At 42.4% G+C, this 16,576-nt stretch overlaps 1 protein-coding gene across 8 annotated transcripts in view; it reads right to left on the bottom strand.

The window, feature by feature from the left end:
* Nucleotides 1–1,597: 1,597 nt before the first annotated feature.
* The window catches only part of LOC108410104 (stimulated by retinoic acid gene 6 protein-like), a 44,133-nt gene continuing 29,154 nt past the window's right edge, over nt 1,598–16,576 (bottom strand). For 7 of the 8 annotated variants that reach the window (XM_037004303.2, XM_037004289.2, XM_017681068.3 and 4 more), the window contains 9 exons: nt 15,017–15,170; nt 10,476–10,551; nt 7,297–7,378; nt 6,922–6,970; nt 6,326–6,443; nt 5,115–5,234; nt 3,719–3,882; nt 2,860–3,006; nt 1,598–2,247 (listed from right to left, as the gene is read on the bottom strand). In XM_037004303.2, coding sequence (XP_036860198.2) covers nt 2,099–2,247; nt 2,860–3,006; nt 3,719–3,882; nt 5,115–5,234; nt 6,326–6,443; nt 6,922–6,970; nt 7,297–7,378; nt 10,476–10,551; nt 15,017–15,170 — 1,059 coding nt within the window. In that variant the 3' untranslated portion in view covers nt 1,598–2,098. Of the gene's footprint in view, nt 2,248–2,859; nt 3,007–3,660; nt 3,883–5,114; nt 5,235–6,325; nt 6,444–6,921; nt 6,971–7,296; nt 7,379–10,475; nt 10,552–15,016; nt 15,171–16,576 lie in introns of all 8 variants that reach the window. The other variant, XM_037004281.2, reaches the window with a different exon arrangement.

Genomic DNA, 16,576 nt, shown 5'->3' on the forward strand with positions numbered 1-16,576 from the left:
ATAATACTTGCCCTAGGACAGTAGTTGTTTTTCTTACAGTTTTGAAGGAAGAGGGAATATTTTCTGCTTCTCTTGTTGAGGTTTCTTTGGGCAAATATTAGGAACTTGTAGTTCTCTAGTTCAATCTCTGGAGTTGCACCAGCACTAAGTAGGGGGAAAAAATGTGAAAAGATCAAACATTGCATATGGGAAGGACAAGACCAGAGGAAGGGGATTTGCAAATGGACAGGGGCAGCAGGATTTCCCATCCTCGGTCCCCCTCTAGGATCTCTGTGTTCATTCTTTACCCACATTTGGAACCTTTATGGGATCCTTGTCCATGAATTCCTTCTGCTGCTTTCCTACCCAGGGGAAAGATCTGTCATGTGCCTTTTATGGGCCTCATTCCATAAACATTTCTGCTACCCTGAACGGGATTTCCAGCATCCCTACCCTTCCTTGTATAATTCTTTTTAAGACAAAATTTCCCTAGAGGCCCCAGCCTCTCTGTCTGGTACGCTGTGGCCACTCCTCCCCGGCTGGGACCTGATGGATCATGGATGAGTTCCGGTCTGGCCATGGAAAGACCCCATACTGTCCCTTGCTGGCCAAGGTGGCTCAGGGACTGAGACAACTAATAAGCCCAAAAGCAAGTAGGGCTGGTGGGTTTAGTTCCTGAGGAGAATCAATGGTAATCGGCAACTACCTTAAGGGAGACCATTACAGGCCCCTTTCTTCATGGAGCTGCAGCACAGTGAGAGGTGAGCAGACAGTAATCAGATCACCACAAAGTGTAATATTACAAATAACATAACTGATATTTATTGAAAGTTTAGGATATTGAGAGTTAGGATCAGGCACCAGCTTAGGAGTGTTTGTATGTATTAACTCATTTTATCCTCAAAATAATTTTGGATGTTGTGGGTATCACCCACTTTTTATATGTAAGAAAAGAAAGCACAGAAAGGCAAAGTAATTTAGCCAATATCACACAGCTAGAAAGTAGTGGTGTGGAGATCCCGAAACTCTGAGTCTCAGTTTCCTGTTTCTAAAAGCAGAATGACAAAGCTTAGCTGTGGAGATTAAGTTAAAAGAGATGAGTCTGGCAAATACGTAAAGGATGGCTTTACAGTAGGAGCTCAATAATGATTACTGAATTTCAGTGGCTCTGGGACCTGTGAGGTAGATGGGGACTTCCCTTACCCTATTGGTGGGCCCTTCTGGCACTTGCAGAGTGGCTTCATGAGTGACTTTTAAGGATCACACTTTCTACAGGTCCTGGGCCATCAGAGACCTCATGCTTGGGTAGGAAGAATTTGGGTAAATTCTGGGCCTTGTGCCCAAAGAGAAATATCCAGGCTTTCAGCCAGCTACATGGGCCTCTTCCCAACACCCTGCTCTGTAAACACCAGAGGGCTCACTCTCCTCAAACATGCCTGAGCTCTTCCTGCTCCCAAACCTTTGCATTATTGTGCCCCAATTAGGATGCATGCCCACCCTGTCTTTGCCTCCTGAGACAGGTGCTTTCCCAGGGGATCCCCCTTTGTCAGAGAGATTCTGAATCAGAATTTCTGTGTGACAAGGCCCAGGTCAGTTCTGATCTATTCTTCATCCCAGGGGCCAACACAGGGAGAGCTCAGTGTATGCCTGCTTACCCTACTGGACTGGAGGCTGTGATCATGGATTTCCTTCTCTCCTACCACCAGAAGACCTGAGAAGGAGGAAGCAATAAAGCCATCCTTTCTTCCAAAGAAAAACTGCATCAGTGGTTAAACTCACCTGATAGAAATTTTGCCACCTTCCTCAGTGACGCAAAGTTCTGCCCTGTGGTCAAACTAAGTGCTTCTCAACACCGAACTCCCCAGGTTCCCAGGCTGCCCCCTAACCATGAATAGTGGAAACAATTATTGGGCAAGTTATGTTCAACAGAAATTCTCTTTAGTCCTTGATCTTTTTACCAAGGAAGTGATTCATAGTTCATTGTTTAGCTCAGTATCATGCCATGAGTAGCCAGTGCTGTGTGCCATCTGCACCCACAGTGGCTATGCATCTCATCGCATCACAGGGGACAGCTTTTGGTCAGCCTGGAATGGCCTTGTAACAGTGTTGGAGGTCAGCATCAGCTCTCAGAGCATGGTGACAGAATCTGGGTAAACTCCCAGGAGCCATGACCCACTCTTGATTTTCTGAGCATGGCCAGTCTGGGATTGTTGATCAGGGTCTGCAGCAGGAACCACCGTGTTCTGGACCTAGCTGAGATGCGGGGACCTAGGATAGAATCAAAACAGACAGGCTGGGGTATGGGGGCAGCTTGTCTCTGTCCTTCTCAGAGGACAAAAGCTGCCAGTAAGGTGTGGGAGGAGGAGCTGGATCAGGACTCTTGGGAAAAAGAGGGTGGCTGGAGGGATGTGAGTTTGTCTCACAGAGCTGAGTACCTACAGTATTGGGAACAGTGATGAACACAGTCCAGATCAGTCTTCACAAAGCATGGCTAATGGGTGGCTTCTCAGTAGATAGCAGAACAGAATAATAGGGCTGGCAGGGGTAGGCCTTGAGAGGGCAGGAGTTGGTGGCAGGAGAGCTTGTGGTAGCAGAACTGAGTGCCACCTTGGAGGGCATTTGGCCTGAAGCCTGGGATATGGGTAGTGTCAAACAAATGGGGAACAGAGGACTCAAGCAGAACTGAGTTCATTTCCAAGATCAAGGAAGGAGCCCAGGTAGAAGGAGGGGAAAAAGTGTCCTGATCTCCCAGGTAGGTTTCCCAGGGCTCAGAGTACAGAGGAAAAGGGCAGAACAGGGGTCATGTGGGACACCAGAGAAGCCTTAGGGTACTTGTTTCCTGGTGTCCAGCCCCAGTGTACATTCAAACAGGAGTCTTACCTGTTGGCTGATTTTGGCACCAGTATCTGATGGCCTGTTGGAGCCTCTTCTCCCTGTGGCCTATAATCAGGATGTGACAGAAGCTGACGAGCACAGGGTTGGTATGATAATGATCCACATAGAGCATGCCGATCCATGCATTGAACCCTGAAATCCAGAAGGCGAGTCAGGCCATGCAGTATGTCTCAGGAGGGCCCAGCTTGTGCTTTTTATGACACAACTGCAGGGTTACTTTGTTCCTACACTGTGCCTGGCCTTTGCTGAGAAATCTGGAAAATTAGGTATAAAGAACTGGAAGGAGTCATAGAGATCACCTTCTAATCCATCCATTTTATTGGGAACTTGCAGTTCCAACGGGCTAAGAGCTGCTGTGGCTAATATGAAGAAGCCATCAGTCATATAATGAATGGATGAGTAAGTGAATGGACAGGGGCCAGAAATAGAACAAAAACGATTTTTACTCTACAGTAAATGGCTTTGATTTAAAAGCATTTTAGCTGAACAGACTGTTTTCTTAACTAAGTTTCCAACTAACATTATGAGATGTGTTCTTTTCAAAATTTTCAGAGCCACACATTTATACATTCTAACTGCTCAGACAGAACACTATGTCTTCCTGCCCTCCATTATACTGCAAAGGTCTGTCAAATATGCAGGTATTTATAATTTAATAGCCTGAATTCCCTTCTGACCTTTATTTTAGTCTGAGTGTTTTTCCTAACTCAGCTTTATAGCCTCCATAGGAAGATAAGCTTTAAGCATTTTTTTAAGTGAAGAGTGTGAACTCCGGGCCTCTGGTACCTGGCCTCCAAGCAGCCTCTCCAAAGTTGCAAGTCGTTCATAGATGCTGGCCTCTTACCCATGTCTGCTCCTTCATAGCCATTCTGCATGATGGTCCTGTCAATGCGAGCAATCAGCCACGTGCCCAGGATGCAGCTGATGAGCAGCCTGGAGAGGCAAGCGCCCAGGCCCAGCAGCACGTTGTAGAAGAACAGAAAGTAGTTGAAGTTGTGGAATGCTTTCCTGCAAATAGAAACAGGTAGAGAGGCAGCACCCTTCAGTATGAGGAGGTGGCCAAGCAGGAGACCTGTGCCCAAATCCTACACTTCCTGTCTCCTAGCTGTGTGACCTTAGGCTGTAAGAGGGCGCTTTTGCCCCTGCCACACAGCGCTGGTGTGAGAAGTGGCTCAGGTATGGTGTAGAGGGTGGTGTGTACAGTGCTGAACAAATGTTAGTGGGGACTGCATTGTTTCACAGCATCCTTGGGTTTTGAGGTTTCCTGTATGATAAGAAATCTCATGTGGCTACAGCTGGTTTTGTGGCAATAGCAGAGGTGGTGGCTTTCCCACTGTCTGTTGTAACAACGATCTGCCTCCAGCTGGAACTGCTCCAAGACCTCAAGAGGAAACTTACCAAATGACTTGATCCTGTGGTTTCCTATTGCTTATGGGATAAAGGCCAAACTTTGCATATTGAATTCTTGGGCCATCTTTGAGAGGGGCCTTTCTGGTATTGTCACTCTGTGCCCCTCGCCATCCAAGGCAGCTACATGGCCACCATACTGGATTCTCATCCCTATACCTCCTGCCCTTTCATGGCTTCCTGCCTCCATCGGTATAGTGGGGCTGCCAGCCATGCCTTCTACTCATCTCTACCTGCAAGGAACCCTACCAGCCACCAACCTCAGCCCAAATGTCCCACCTACAGCTGAATTAACCACTCCTGCCTCTCCTTCTCCATTACTCTTGTTTTTCTTGTAATCTTGTCACATCTTCTGGACTCTACTGTCCCTACATGCCTGTGTCTGTTGGCTCCAGTGGACCAGGAGCTTCTACATACAGGTCATGTGGGGATATGTCTTTATTCTCAGTGCCCATGTGGTTTCCTTCATGAGTGAACAGCTTTGAATCAATGAATTAGAGAAGATTACCATGGGCCAGGCACACTCTTGTTCTAAGTCTATATTTTAGAACATTTCATTCTCAGAACACCTCTTTGACGTATGCACAATTTGTAAAATGAGGAAACTGAGGTTCAGAGATATTTAGTAAAGTCACAAACTCATATAACTCACAAGGAGGGGTAGCCAGGATTTGGACCCAGGCATTTTGGCTGCAGAGCTCACTCCTGCACCACTGCCCCTAGCCCTCTCAGAGAGTGCACAGTCTACCCAGGAAGCTGCCAAGGGTGAAGAGCAGGCACAGAGGCTGCCAAAGGCAAAGCCCTACAGTCCACACTCCCCTCTCTCCCCTCACCTGTTGTTGAGAGCCAAGGGCTTCTGCTTGTCAGCTGTGCCTATCTTTGGTTGCAGGAAGAAGGTGGTGGCAATCCATACCTGGATGATCATGAGGCCCAGGACGATGGATATGGTGAGGCTGAAACACAGGGTGAAACTATCTTGAGGGGGCCTTGTCCACTCTCCCCAGGCCCTTCTCAAATGCCCAGTAAGAAAGAGGAGATGCTGACAGCCTGCCAGAGTGACAGTAGCATGAGCACTACGCTCTATGTCTACAGAGCATTCTCACACCCATTGTGCTGATGGGAAAATTGAGGCTCACAGAGGGGAGATGACCTTCTCAAGCTGCATCATCAGGTCTTCTGGCTCCCGTCCAGAACTCTGGGATTTACTATGTCCTTTTGTCCAGGGAAGACAGCTGGGGTGAGTGGTTTAATAGCATGGGAATCACAGAAGGGAACGGAGTGTTTACAAGAGCTCATGAAGGCCATGAGAATGGATAGGGCAGCCTCTGCCCAGGCTCACAGGGGCTCTCAGTGAGTCTGGGACCAAGGAGGTCCCCAGAAAGTACCACCTCCTGCGTCTGCCACCTCTGAGTGGCAGCATGGGGTAATGCTCAAATGAGGCTTTAGTGTCAGATTGCCTGGCCCCCAGTATCGCCTCTTCCCCACTCTTGGAAAAACTGCTTAGCCTCTCTGTGCCTGTATCCTTTTCTGAAACAAAAGGGAGCTAATGTAAATCCCAACCCTAAAGAGTTCCTAACATAAAAGATGCACAGTAAATTCTCCCTAATGTCAGCCTTCACTTTTATCTTTTATATGGGTAAACTGAGGCTCAGAGAAGCAACTTACCCAAAGTCACAAAGCTGATCTAAAACCTAAGCTCAGATTTCTCCTCTCCTTCCATTATACTGTCTTGTCTCTCACTTCACCTCCCTACCCTCAGTCTTTCAAGCTATAAAATGGACATGCCTGTATCCCCCACAGATGCAATTGTGGGCACCCCACTGAACTGTGGGAGTGGAAACATTTTGTAAACAATTGCTTGCATTGACAGGACAGGTGCCTGTCATGATGAGCTGCTGTTTCAGCTTGTCCTTGAGTCATTGCTGAGAGCCTGGGCCCAGGGATTCCAGAGAGCCCAGCAGGAAAGGGGTCTTCAACAGCAGCTGTGGGGGGTCCACCAGCTCCCAGGCTCTGGGCAAGGACAGGCAGCCCACCCAGTACTTACGTCCCGATGCCCAGTCCTTGGAGCATCCCTAGGCCCTGGTTGTGGATGACAGGCAGCACCAGACTGTACATGATCATCATGCCACACAGGCTCTGCAGCACATGGATAATGAGGTAGCCTGGAGGCCAAGAGAACTGGTGGTCACTCAAAGCCCTTCATGATCCGCTCACACCTGTACCTCCCTGCACTGTCCCCCTCCCCATCTTCCTCCCACCAAAGTCCTGGCATTTTTGCTTATGCTGCTGCTTCTGCCTGGCTTGGCTTCCCTTTTCTTCCTGCTGACCTTCTGCTGACTTTATTCACCTGCCAGGCACAGTTTAAATGTCTATTCCACTAGAAAGCATTCATGCCCTGCTCTGGATGTGGATAGTCACTTCTTCCTCTGGGTCACCACCCCCTTAGCAATTATGCCCCGCGGGCTTGGGACAGGTGGTGGTGATGACCTGTAGGAGTGATTCTCCGTCCTTCTTGAAGGTCCCTCGAGGAAGAGCCAGGGCTTCTTCTGCCTCACTTCTCTCCTCCCTACCCACAGCCAGGACTCTGCAAGTGCCCAGGGACTGTGTGTTGAATTGAATAGGTCACATGGTGGCACTTACCCCACAGAATATAGGCTATTTGCCAGCCAGAGTACCTTGCGATGGCCACCTGAGATTGAAAAAGGAAAAGGGGCCTCAGAGGGAGGAAAGCTTGATTACCTTTAATAAGTGTGTCAAACATGTCTGCCTCGTTGAGGTTCACCCACCAACCCGCCAAGGCAGGTGTCCTGATTGTCCTCATATTACAGATGAAGAAACTCAGGCCAGATGGGGACAGTGACTCCTGAGTCGCCCAGCAGTAGAGCATACGAGCACCGAGGACCTGGACTCCCAGCCCGGGGCTCTTCCTGCCCCATCATATTGCCCCATCTAAGTGTAGGAGAGCAGGTTTTGGCAAATCAGTCTTGGAGCAGAAGGAGGTCTCTGTAGACTTACCACACTCTCCGACGAGGAAGGATTATGGAACTTCACAGGAAGAAACTGTTTATCTCCTGCCCACAACCTCTTCATGTGCTTTCTAGAGAATAAGTGAGAAATGAGCAGTGTTCATAACTATGGTTCCTTATGCACTGAGAGCTCAATAGATGTAAACAGAAAGGATGGTGGAGGGAGCAGGCCGGCAGTCAGACTCCCTGTATTGACCATGGTTCTAATCAGCCCTAAAAAGCTTTTTTTAAATACTTTTAAAAATTGAAGTATAATTGACATGTAACATTGTATTGGTTTCAGGTATACAACATAATGATTCAGTATTTCTATTTATTGTGAAATGATCACCACCGTAAATCTAGTTAATATCCATCACCATATGTAGTTGACAAAAATTTTTTTCTTGTGGTGAGAATTTTTAAGATCAATTCTCTTAACCACTTTCAAATATGCAGTACAGTATTATTGTTACCATGCTGTACACTACAGGACTTGTTTATCTTGTAACTAGAGGTTTATACATTTTGACCCCTTTCATGCATTTCTCCCACCACCCCTCAGCCCCTATCTCTGACAACCACCAATATGTTCTCTATATCTATGAGCTTGATTTTGTTTTAGATTTCACATATAAGTGAGATCATATGGTATTTGTCTTTCTCTGTCTGACTTATTTTCACTTAGCATAATACAATCAATGTCTATCCATGTTGTTGCAAATGGCAAGACTTCATTTTTATGGCTGAATAGTATTCTATTGTATATACACATAGATCTTCTTTATTCATCCATAAACGGATATTTAGGTTGCTTCCATATCTTGGCTATTGTGAATAATATTGCAACAAATGTAGGATATATTTTTTGGAATTAGTGTTTTGTTTTCTTTGGGTAAATACCCAGAAATGGAATTACTGAATCATAGAGTATTTCTATTTAAAAATTTTTAAGGAAACACCATACTATTTTCCACAGTGGCTGCACCAATTTACATTCCCACCAACAGTCATGAAGGTTCCCTTCTCTCCACATCCTTGCCAAAACTTGTGATTTCTTGTCTTTTTGATAGTAAATAGCCTTTCTAACAGGTATGAGGTGGGACCTCACTATGGTTTTGATTTGTGTTTCCTTGATGATTTAAAAATCTTAAATTTGATATATTCTGTAAAAAGAATACATTGTCAACTAGTCTTAATGATGACTGAATGTGATAGTAGAGACTCTGTGTGGCATTTTTCCCTTCAACTTGCTCTACTTTTTTATTTTTTTCTTTGATGAATATGTAATAATATTTTAAAATAGGTAAAAACAGAAAATTGATTTTAACAATAACCTCATCATAACAACCTACAGGGAAATAAAAATAGAGCCATAACCACTCCTAATCCCAGCACCCCACCAAATCCCTGCATGCCTTTCCCAGGTGTTAGTCTTAGCCTGGCCCTTTGTGTAAAGATTAGGTTGGCATAGTTATGTTCACAGTCTGTATTCACGCCTATGTCCTGTATTTTTCTTAGAACTATCTCCAGCACCTTCCAGGATGCTTTACAATTTTATCATCACCAAATTAGGGAAACTCGGTATGAAATAAAGAATGTAAATACCTCAATAATTTGTACAGTTGACCCTTAAACAGTGTGGGGGTTAGAGGAGACAACTGCTGCACAGTCAAAAATCCACGTATAATTTTGACTCCCCAAAAACTTAACTAACAGCCCACTGTTGACCAGAGGCCTTACTGATAACATAAAGTTGATTAACATATTTTGTATGCTTCATGTATTATATATTATATCCTTAAATAAAATAAGCTAGAAAAAAGAAAATGTTTTTTCAAATTGTCACCAATCTCCAAAAAGGTTTTCAATATATTTATTGAGAAAAATCCATGTATAAGTGGACTGGCATAGTTCAAACCTGTGCTGGTCAAGGGTCAACTGTATATTTATTATGTCATGAAACGATGGTATCTGGGTTAAATAAAATATGTTATTATATTATTTTCACCTCCTTGTTTACTTTTTTAATAGTGGCTATTAGGAAATTCAACATTGTATCTCTATGGTTTTCATTGAGCTTCTCTTTGGCAGCGCTGGAACAGAGAATGCTACTAGGAATACAAACACAGAGATATTTGCATGGTGCATAGAAAATTTCTGGAAGAATGTTCAGAAAATGAAAAACAACGCTTAGCTCTGGGGCAACAAACTGGGGTCTGAGTGGGAGGAAGACTTACTTTACATTAAATATTTTTCGTAACTATTTTTTTTTTAAAGAGCCTGATATAACCCTACATCAGATGGGGCAGGGAGAGTAGCAGTGTGCAGTCCACCCATGCGGTCCAAGTCGAAGAAAGCAGAGAGAGGCCAGCAGGGCTGGGGTAGAGAGCTGGGACCTCTTTATGCCTGGAGAGTCTTCTTTTGGATGCCATGTGCAGGAGACCCACCCTTTGCACAGCCAAGTGGGGAGGGTATAAAGACAGGATGCTTTGGGAGGGTAGAAATTGGCCCTAGGCTTCCTGTGAGTGAGTGTGAGTGAGTGTGATTTAGGCACTGAGACAGAAGGAAACAAACAGCCAGAGAGAGACAGAGAGAGAGAGAAGAGAGGGCAGACTCCTGAAAATTACCTGCTGTCTACATATGAAATGCTTGCTACATATTGAAGACCATCCCCTCCTTCTGCTCTACTGTTCTTGAGATGATGTACCTTGTCCACTTGCTGAATCCCCTTTGATGACCCCTTGAGCCAGATTTGCCTGCTGGGAGCTTAGTGTGATTAGTCCTGGAGAGCAGGGCAGGCTCACACCCAGTAGAGGTACCAGAGTTGACAAGAAATGACAAGGTCTCTCAGGTCAGGAGACATGATTGCCTGCTTATGGCATGGGTAAGTCATTTTGTTAAATCTCAGCTTTCTCAGCTGTAAAAATGGAAAAGAAAGAATTCTTCAGGGTTGTGGTAAAAATCAAAAGAGGATTCTAAACACAATGTCAAGCTTATAGCAGAAGCTCAAATCAATAGTTTTTTGTTTTTGAACTACCAATAGATGTGGCTGTCCCTGGACCTTGAATATATTATACACTCCTGGTTCCGGTTTGGGCACTGCTGACACTGCTCAGGAATTTTTAGGAAAGTCTGTCAGATGCTTTCCTGGCTAAAGATACACAAATGACTCCCACAAATGACTACCTGTAGCAGGCCAGTATGTGGAACAGATAGCTCACACACGTGAGGGAGGCAGGCAAAATGGTCACCACCCAGACTCCTGAAATAGGAAAAGTGAATGAGAAGCTTTGGAAGATGAACCAGATGCAGTATTTTCAAAATGCAGAAACTCACATCGAAAAGATTTGGGCAAATATATTTCCTTTAACTCATTTTTATGTAATAATGTTTTGCTAATATTTTTGTTTCATTTTAGCCACATCTACCCTTGATATACTTTATTTCCTGTACAAGCCTCTCCTTTGGTATTAATATCTTCAATGTACAGTGAGTAATGGGAAGAGAAAATTATGGAGGATACACAAGGTAGGTAGCTTCCTTCCCTGTAAACCATTAATAGTTGAACTAATTGCCACCCCAGTAAACAGCAGTAACAATAACAGGAATCAAGAGGTCTTGACTATTCATTCATCCATCTTTCAGCAAGTTTTTAATATTTCATATCTAATTTGCCTTTTTAAAGTGATTCTGTGTGCTGGTGATACAGGGATGGAGAAGCAGGGAAGGGAGATGATTTATGTGTGTAAAAGCTTCTGTACAAACTGGTCTGAATAGATGCAGAAAAAGCATTTGAAAAATCCAACACCTATTTATAATAAAAAACAGTCCATAAACTAGAAATAGAAGGGAACTGCCTCAACCTGATTAAAATCACCTGCAAAAATCCCACAGCTAACATCAAACTTAATGATGAAAGACTGACAGCTTTCCCCCTAAGTTCAAGAATAAGAAAATCAATGTCTGCTCCTGCCAATTTTATCCAGCATTGTACTGGAGGCTCTATCCAGGGCAATTAGACAAGAAAATGCATCCAGACTGCTAAGGAAGACTAAAACTATCTCTCTGCACCAATGACATGTTTTTTAAATTTAGAAAATCCTAGAGAATAAACAAACAAAATCCAGCTAAAACTAGTTAATAAATGAGTTCAGCAAGGTTACAGGACATAAGAGCAATATATAAAAATCAACTGTATTTCTGTACACTAGCAATGAACAATCTGAAAATGAAGTAAGAATATAACTGCATTTGCCATAGCAACAAAAAGAATAAAATACTTCAGAATAAATTTAGAGAAAGAAGTGTACAACCTGTACACTGAAAACTACAAGAGATTGTTGAAAGAAGTTAAGGAAGACCTAAATTAATGAAAAGACATCCCACTTTCATGTATTGGATGCTCTTTGTTAATATGACAATGCTCCCTTGCATTGATCTAAAGATTCAACCCAATCCCTATAAAAATTCCTAACATTTTTGTATAAGTTGACAAGCTAATCTCAAAGGGACCCAGAATAGGTAATACAGTCTTGAAAAAGAAGAACAAAATTGCAGGACTCAAAATTCCTTGATTTTAAACTTACTACAGAGCTATAGTAATGAAGGCAATATGGTGCTGTCATAAAGACAGACAAATAGATCATGGAATAAATTGAGAATCCAGGAGTTAAACCCTCATTGTCAATGTATTTTAAATAAAGATGACAAGACAATTCAATAAGGAAAGAATATACTTTTCAACAAATGGCACTGGGGCAAGTGATATTCACATGCAAAACAATGAAGTTAGACCCTTACCTCATAGCTTAAAATCACCTCAAAGTGGATCAGAGGCTTACATGTAAGAGCTAAAATTATAAAAGCCTCAGAAGAAAAGATGAGAATATGGTTAGGCAATGGTTTCTTAGATATGTGCAAGTGACAAGAGAAAAACAAATCTTTAATTTCATCAAAATGAAAAACATTTGGGTTTCAAAGGATGCCATGAAAAAGCAACCCACAAAATGGAAGAAAATATTTGCAAATTATATCTCTTGTAAGGGATTTGTGTATAGAATATATAAAGAACTCATACAACTCCATAATAAACAAATAACACAATTTAAAAATAGGCAAAGAATCTCAATAGACATTATTCAGAGATGTACAAATGGCAAATAAGTACGTGAAAAAATTGTCCAACGTCATCAGTCATCAGGGAAATGAAGATCAAAACTATAATGAGATACCACCTGACACTTACTGGACAGCCATGATAAAAAAGATACCAGTGTTGGTGAAGGTAGGGAGAAACTGGACTCCCTCCTATATTGCTGGTGGGAATACACAGTGATGTAGCTGCTTTTGAAAACAGTCTGAATTCCATACATTTACAATGGTAACACAGTTACTGTATGATACAGAATTCCACTCCTAGATAGATACCCAAGACGTATGAAAATGTATGAAAAACTTGTAGATGAATCTTCATAGCAATATTACTCATAGTAGCCAAAAGCTGAAACAACCCACATTTCCATCAACTGGTGAATGGACAAATACAATGTGGTATCCTCATGCAACAGAATAAAATTCAGCAATAAAAAAGGATGAAGTTCGGATACATGCTATGACATAGATGAACCTTGTAAACATTTTGCTATGTAAAAGAAGCCAATCAAAAAGTCTATATATTGTATGACCCCATTTATAGTAAAATGTCCAAAATAGAAAAATCCATAGAGCTAGAAAAGAGTGGTTATTTAGGCCTGGGAGAGTTGAGGGGAAATGGAGAATGATTGTAAATGGCCATGCTTTCTTTTTAGGATGTAATGTTCTAAATTTGATTGTGGTGATGGTTACACAGCTTTGAGAATACACTAAAAACAATTGAAATGTACACTTCAAATGGGTAAACTGTATGGTATGTGAATTATATCTTCATAAAGTGTTTTTAAAAAAAGGAGAAAGAAAACTGATAGCCATTCCTTTCAAGTTTCCAATGTGTCTTTGTGCCAGCATCACCAGGATCATGCAGTTGCGGGTAAACGACTGTAAACCTCGGCCCTGGGAATGGGGGGTTCTTGGAAGGAAGGGATGGGAGGAGTCGGGAACAAGAGGAGTGAGCGCAGACTTGCTCCAGTCAGCAGCAAAAACATGACTGCACACTTTTAATTTAGTGCTTTTACCTCCCCAGACAAAGGTGAAGGATAATCAGCTTAAAAGTCTTGTCAAGAGGGCAGCTGTTTTAAAGCTGGACGAGATCAAGATAGAGGGAAAATGCTATGTTTTGACTCTCAAAGTGTCTGAACTTGTGAGAACTACATGAAAGGAGATAAAACATGCGTGAATATGGTGAAAGATTTCAGTTTCACCCAGACCAAGGAATAGGTTGGCATTAAAATAGTTGCCCAGAACAGGGATGGAAATGTGAATTTTTAAAAGTGTAACTTAAAATTATATAATTGAAATTGAAGATTATATGCTCACTGAGCTGAACACAAATCTACATTAAAGATGAATAAAAATGTTCCAGGGCATCAGTAAAGTATATGGTAATATGGAAGAAGCAGTACCTGCCTCAGTGTTCATGTAAAAGGTAACTTTTCCATGCACATATGTGTAAGGGAATTTGCTCAAGTAATTTATAGTAGATCTATTCCCCTCTGGTTCTGATATTCTACAAGCTTAGGAGTCTCAAGTAAAAATATCATTTACATCACCTTTTTCATGGCTTAAAGAACATTTGGCAGTTTATTGCCACCAAATGTCAGATATACAAAGGCTTTTGGAAACCTTTTACCACTCTGTCCAAACCCCATTTTAAAGATGGAGAAACTGAGGCCAAGAAAGGGGGCCTGACTTGTCCAATGACACAGTGTTTATCCTGACATCTTGCCTGGGTCTTTTCTAACCAGAGATTAGGGAAGAACTCTCTTCCCTTCATAGACAATGGACATATAATTAGAATATGCCATTTTCAAAGAAACCTCTCATTTTAAAGAAGTGATGCCTATGGACAGAATGTTTATCTCCCCCCACAAAATTCATATGTTGAAGCCCTAATCCCCAGTATGATGGTGTTTGGAGAGGCAGCCTTTGGAGGTCATTAGGTCATGAGGGTGACCCCTTGTGATGGGATTAGTGCCCTTATAAGAAGAGATGGGAGAGTGCTTCCTTGCTCTCCCCGTTCTCCAGCATTTGAGGATGCAAAGAGAAGACGGCCACTGGTAAAGCAGGAAGCAGGCCGTCACCAGACAATGGACCTGCCAACACCTTCTCTGTCTCCAGAACTTTGAGAAACAGATGTTTGTTGTTTATACAGCCTAGTCTATGTTGATTTGTCACAGAAGCCCAAACTAAGCAGAAATTAAATTTGAAAGATAAATACTCATATAGTCATTAAGAAAAGTCAAGACTTGCTTTCCAAAGTGAAAAAAATGACGATATTAGTTGTTCCCACTGACACCAAAACAAAATAGGATATTTCAGATGAGAAATTTCTCAGATATTCAGCCCCAAGTAGGTTTTAACAAAAAGTGTCCTGTGTCTGACTCCTTTGTCTTTCTAGTTGACACAAGGAGGCTTGTATCAGTTGTAACACATTTTCCTCCAAGGCCAGTCACCTCATGCAGGTAGTATTAATACAAGCAGCAATAATTACTACAGTGCACCTGCCACCAGTTACAGGTCCCTCTCTGTCTCCCACACAGGTGGCAGGAAGAAAAGTGGCTGGACAGTTTTACCTTTGCTGACGCTCATCAGCTCTTTCACCTGCAGGATGACTGGGGTCAGGGCCCCTGACTGGTTCACGGAGGCGATATAGTTCTCCAGCTTGCCTTCAAACACATCCAGCTCATCTCTTACATACATGAACATGCAGAACTCAATGACAATGAACTGAGGACACAGAGCAAATGTTTCAAGGTCTCACCTGAGTCCAGCTCAGTATGTGAATAACATACGGGTCTTTTTTTGGTTTTGAGTTCAAAACTCATCTGAAATAGACACTGAACACTGGCTATACTGAGATAAATGGGATTGTGACTTCTTTGGAGACAGGAGTCCCCCCAAACTCTGTTCTTCAGCCTATAGCATACAGACTAGGCACAAAAAGGGCTCAAAGAACTCTTCAAAAGCAAATAGATCAGAGTGAAATGAATGCCTAACTTTCAATGAGTAGTGACCTTGGGTACAATTCTAGCCAACTCTCTCACTGCTCCCCTTCTTGTGTCTTGGCCAGTAACCACACTGAAGAAGGGGCTGCTTCATGTACACGTTACCCTTGCTCACCCCCGTTATCCTGCATCATGCCCTCATGCTTCCTGTCATCATGCCAAAGCTTCTAGAGTTCTGCTGCCATTTTATTTCACCAACTGAATCTTGTTCATCTTTGAATGTGGAGCTTAAAGACTACTGTCTTCAGGGAGTTTCTCAATCTAGAATAATTCAGAGCACTTTCACCTTTGTATCATACAAAGTATTTTCACTGCCTTAAAAATCTTCCACCTATTCATCTATCCCTCCCCCCTAACCCTTGGCAATCACCGATCTTTCACTGTCTTTCTAATTTTGCCTTTTTTCAAATGTTACTCATTTGAAATCATATAGTATGTGTCCTTTACAGATGGGCTTCTTTCACTCAGTAATATGCATTTAAGTTCCCCCCATGTCTTTTCATGGCTTAATAGTTCATTTCTTTTTAGTGCTGAATTGTATTCCATCTTCTGGGTGTACTAGATGATATACCCAGTCACCTGAAGGTGATTCTGCATTTTGGCAATTATGTATAAAGCTGCTATAAACATCCACACTCAGTTTTTTGTGTAAATTTAAGTTTTCAACTCCTTTGGGTAAATACTGAGAGGTGATTATTGATCATATGGTAAGAGCTTGTTTAGTTTTGTAAGAACCCATCAAACTTTTCCAAAGTGACTGTACCATTTTGTATTTCCACCAGCAATTAATGAGAGTTCCTATTGCTCCACATCCTTGACAGCATTTGGTGCTGTCAGTGTTCAGATTTTGACAATTCTAATAGGTGTGTAATAGTGTCTCATATTGTTTTCATTTGTATATCCTTGTATGCATATTCCAAAGCATCTTTTATCATGTTTACTTGCCATCTGTACATCTTCTTTGTGAGGTATCTATTAAGGTCTTTAGTTCCTTTTCAACAGAGTTTATTTTCTTATTGTTTACTTTTAAGCGTTCCTTGTATATTTTTGATAATAGCCTTTATAAGATGTGTCTTTTATAAATATTTTCTTGCAATGTATGGCTTGATTTTTCATTCTCTTGACAGT

Source organism: Manis javanica, chromosome 2 (genome assembly GCF_040802235.1).
Source record: "Manis javanica isolate MJ-LG chromosome 2, MJ_LKY, whole genome shotgun sequence".
Classification (NCBI taxonomy): Eukaryota; Metazoa; Chordata; class Mammalia; order Pholidota; family Manidae; genus Manis; species Manis javanica.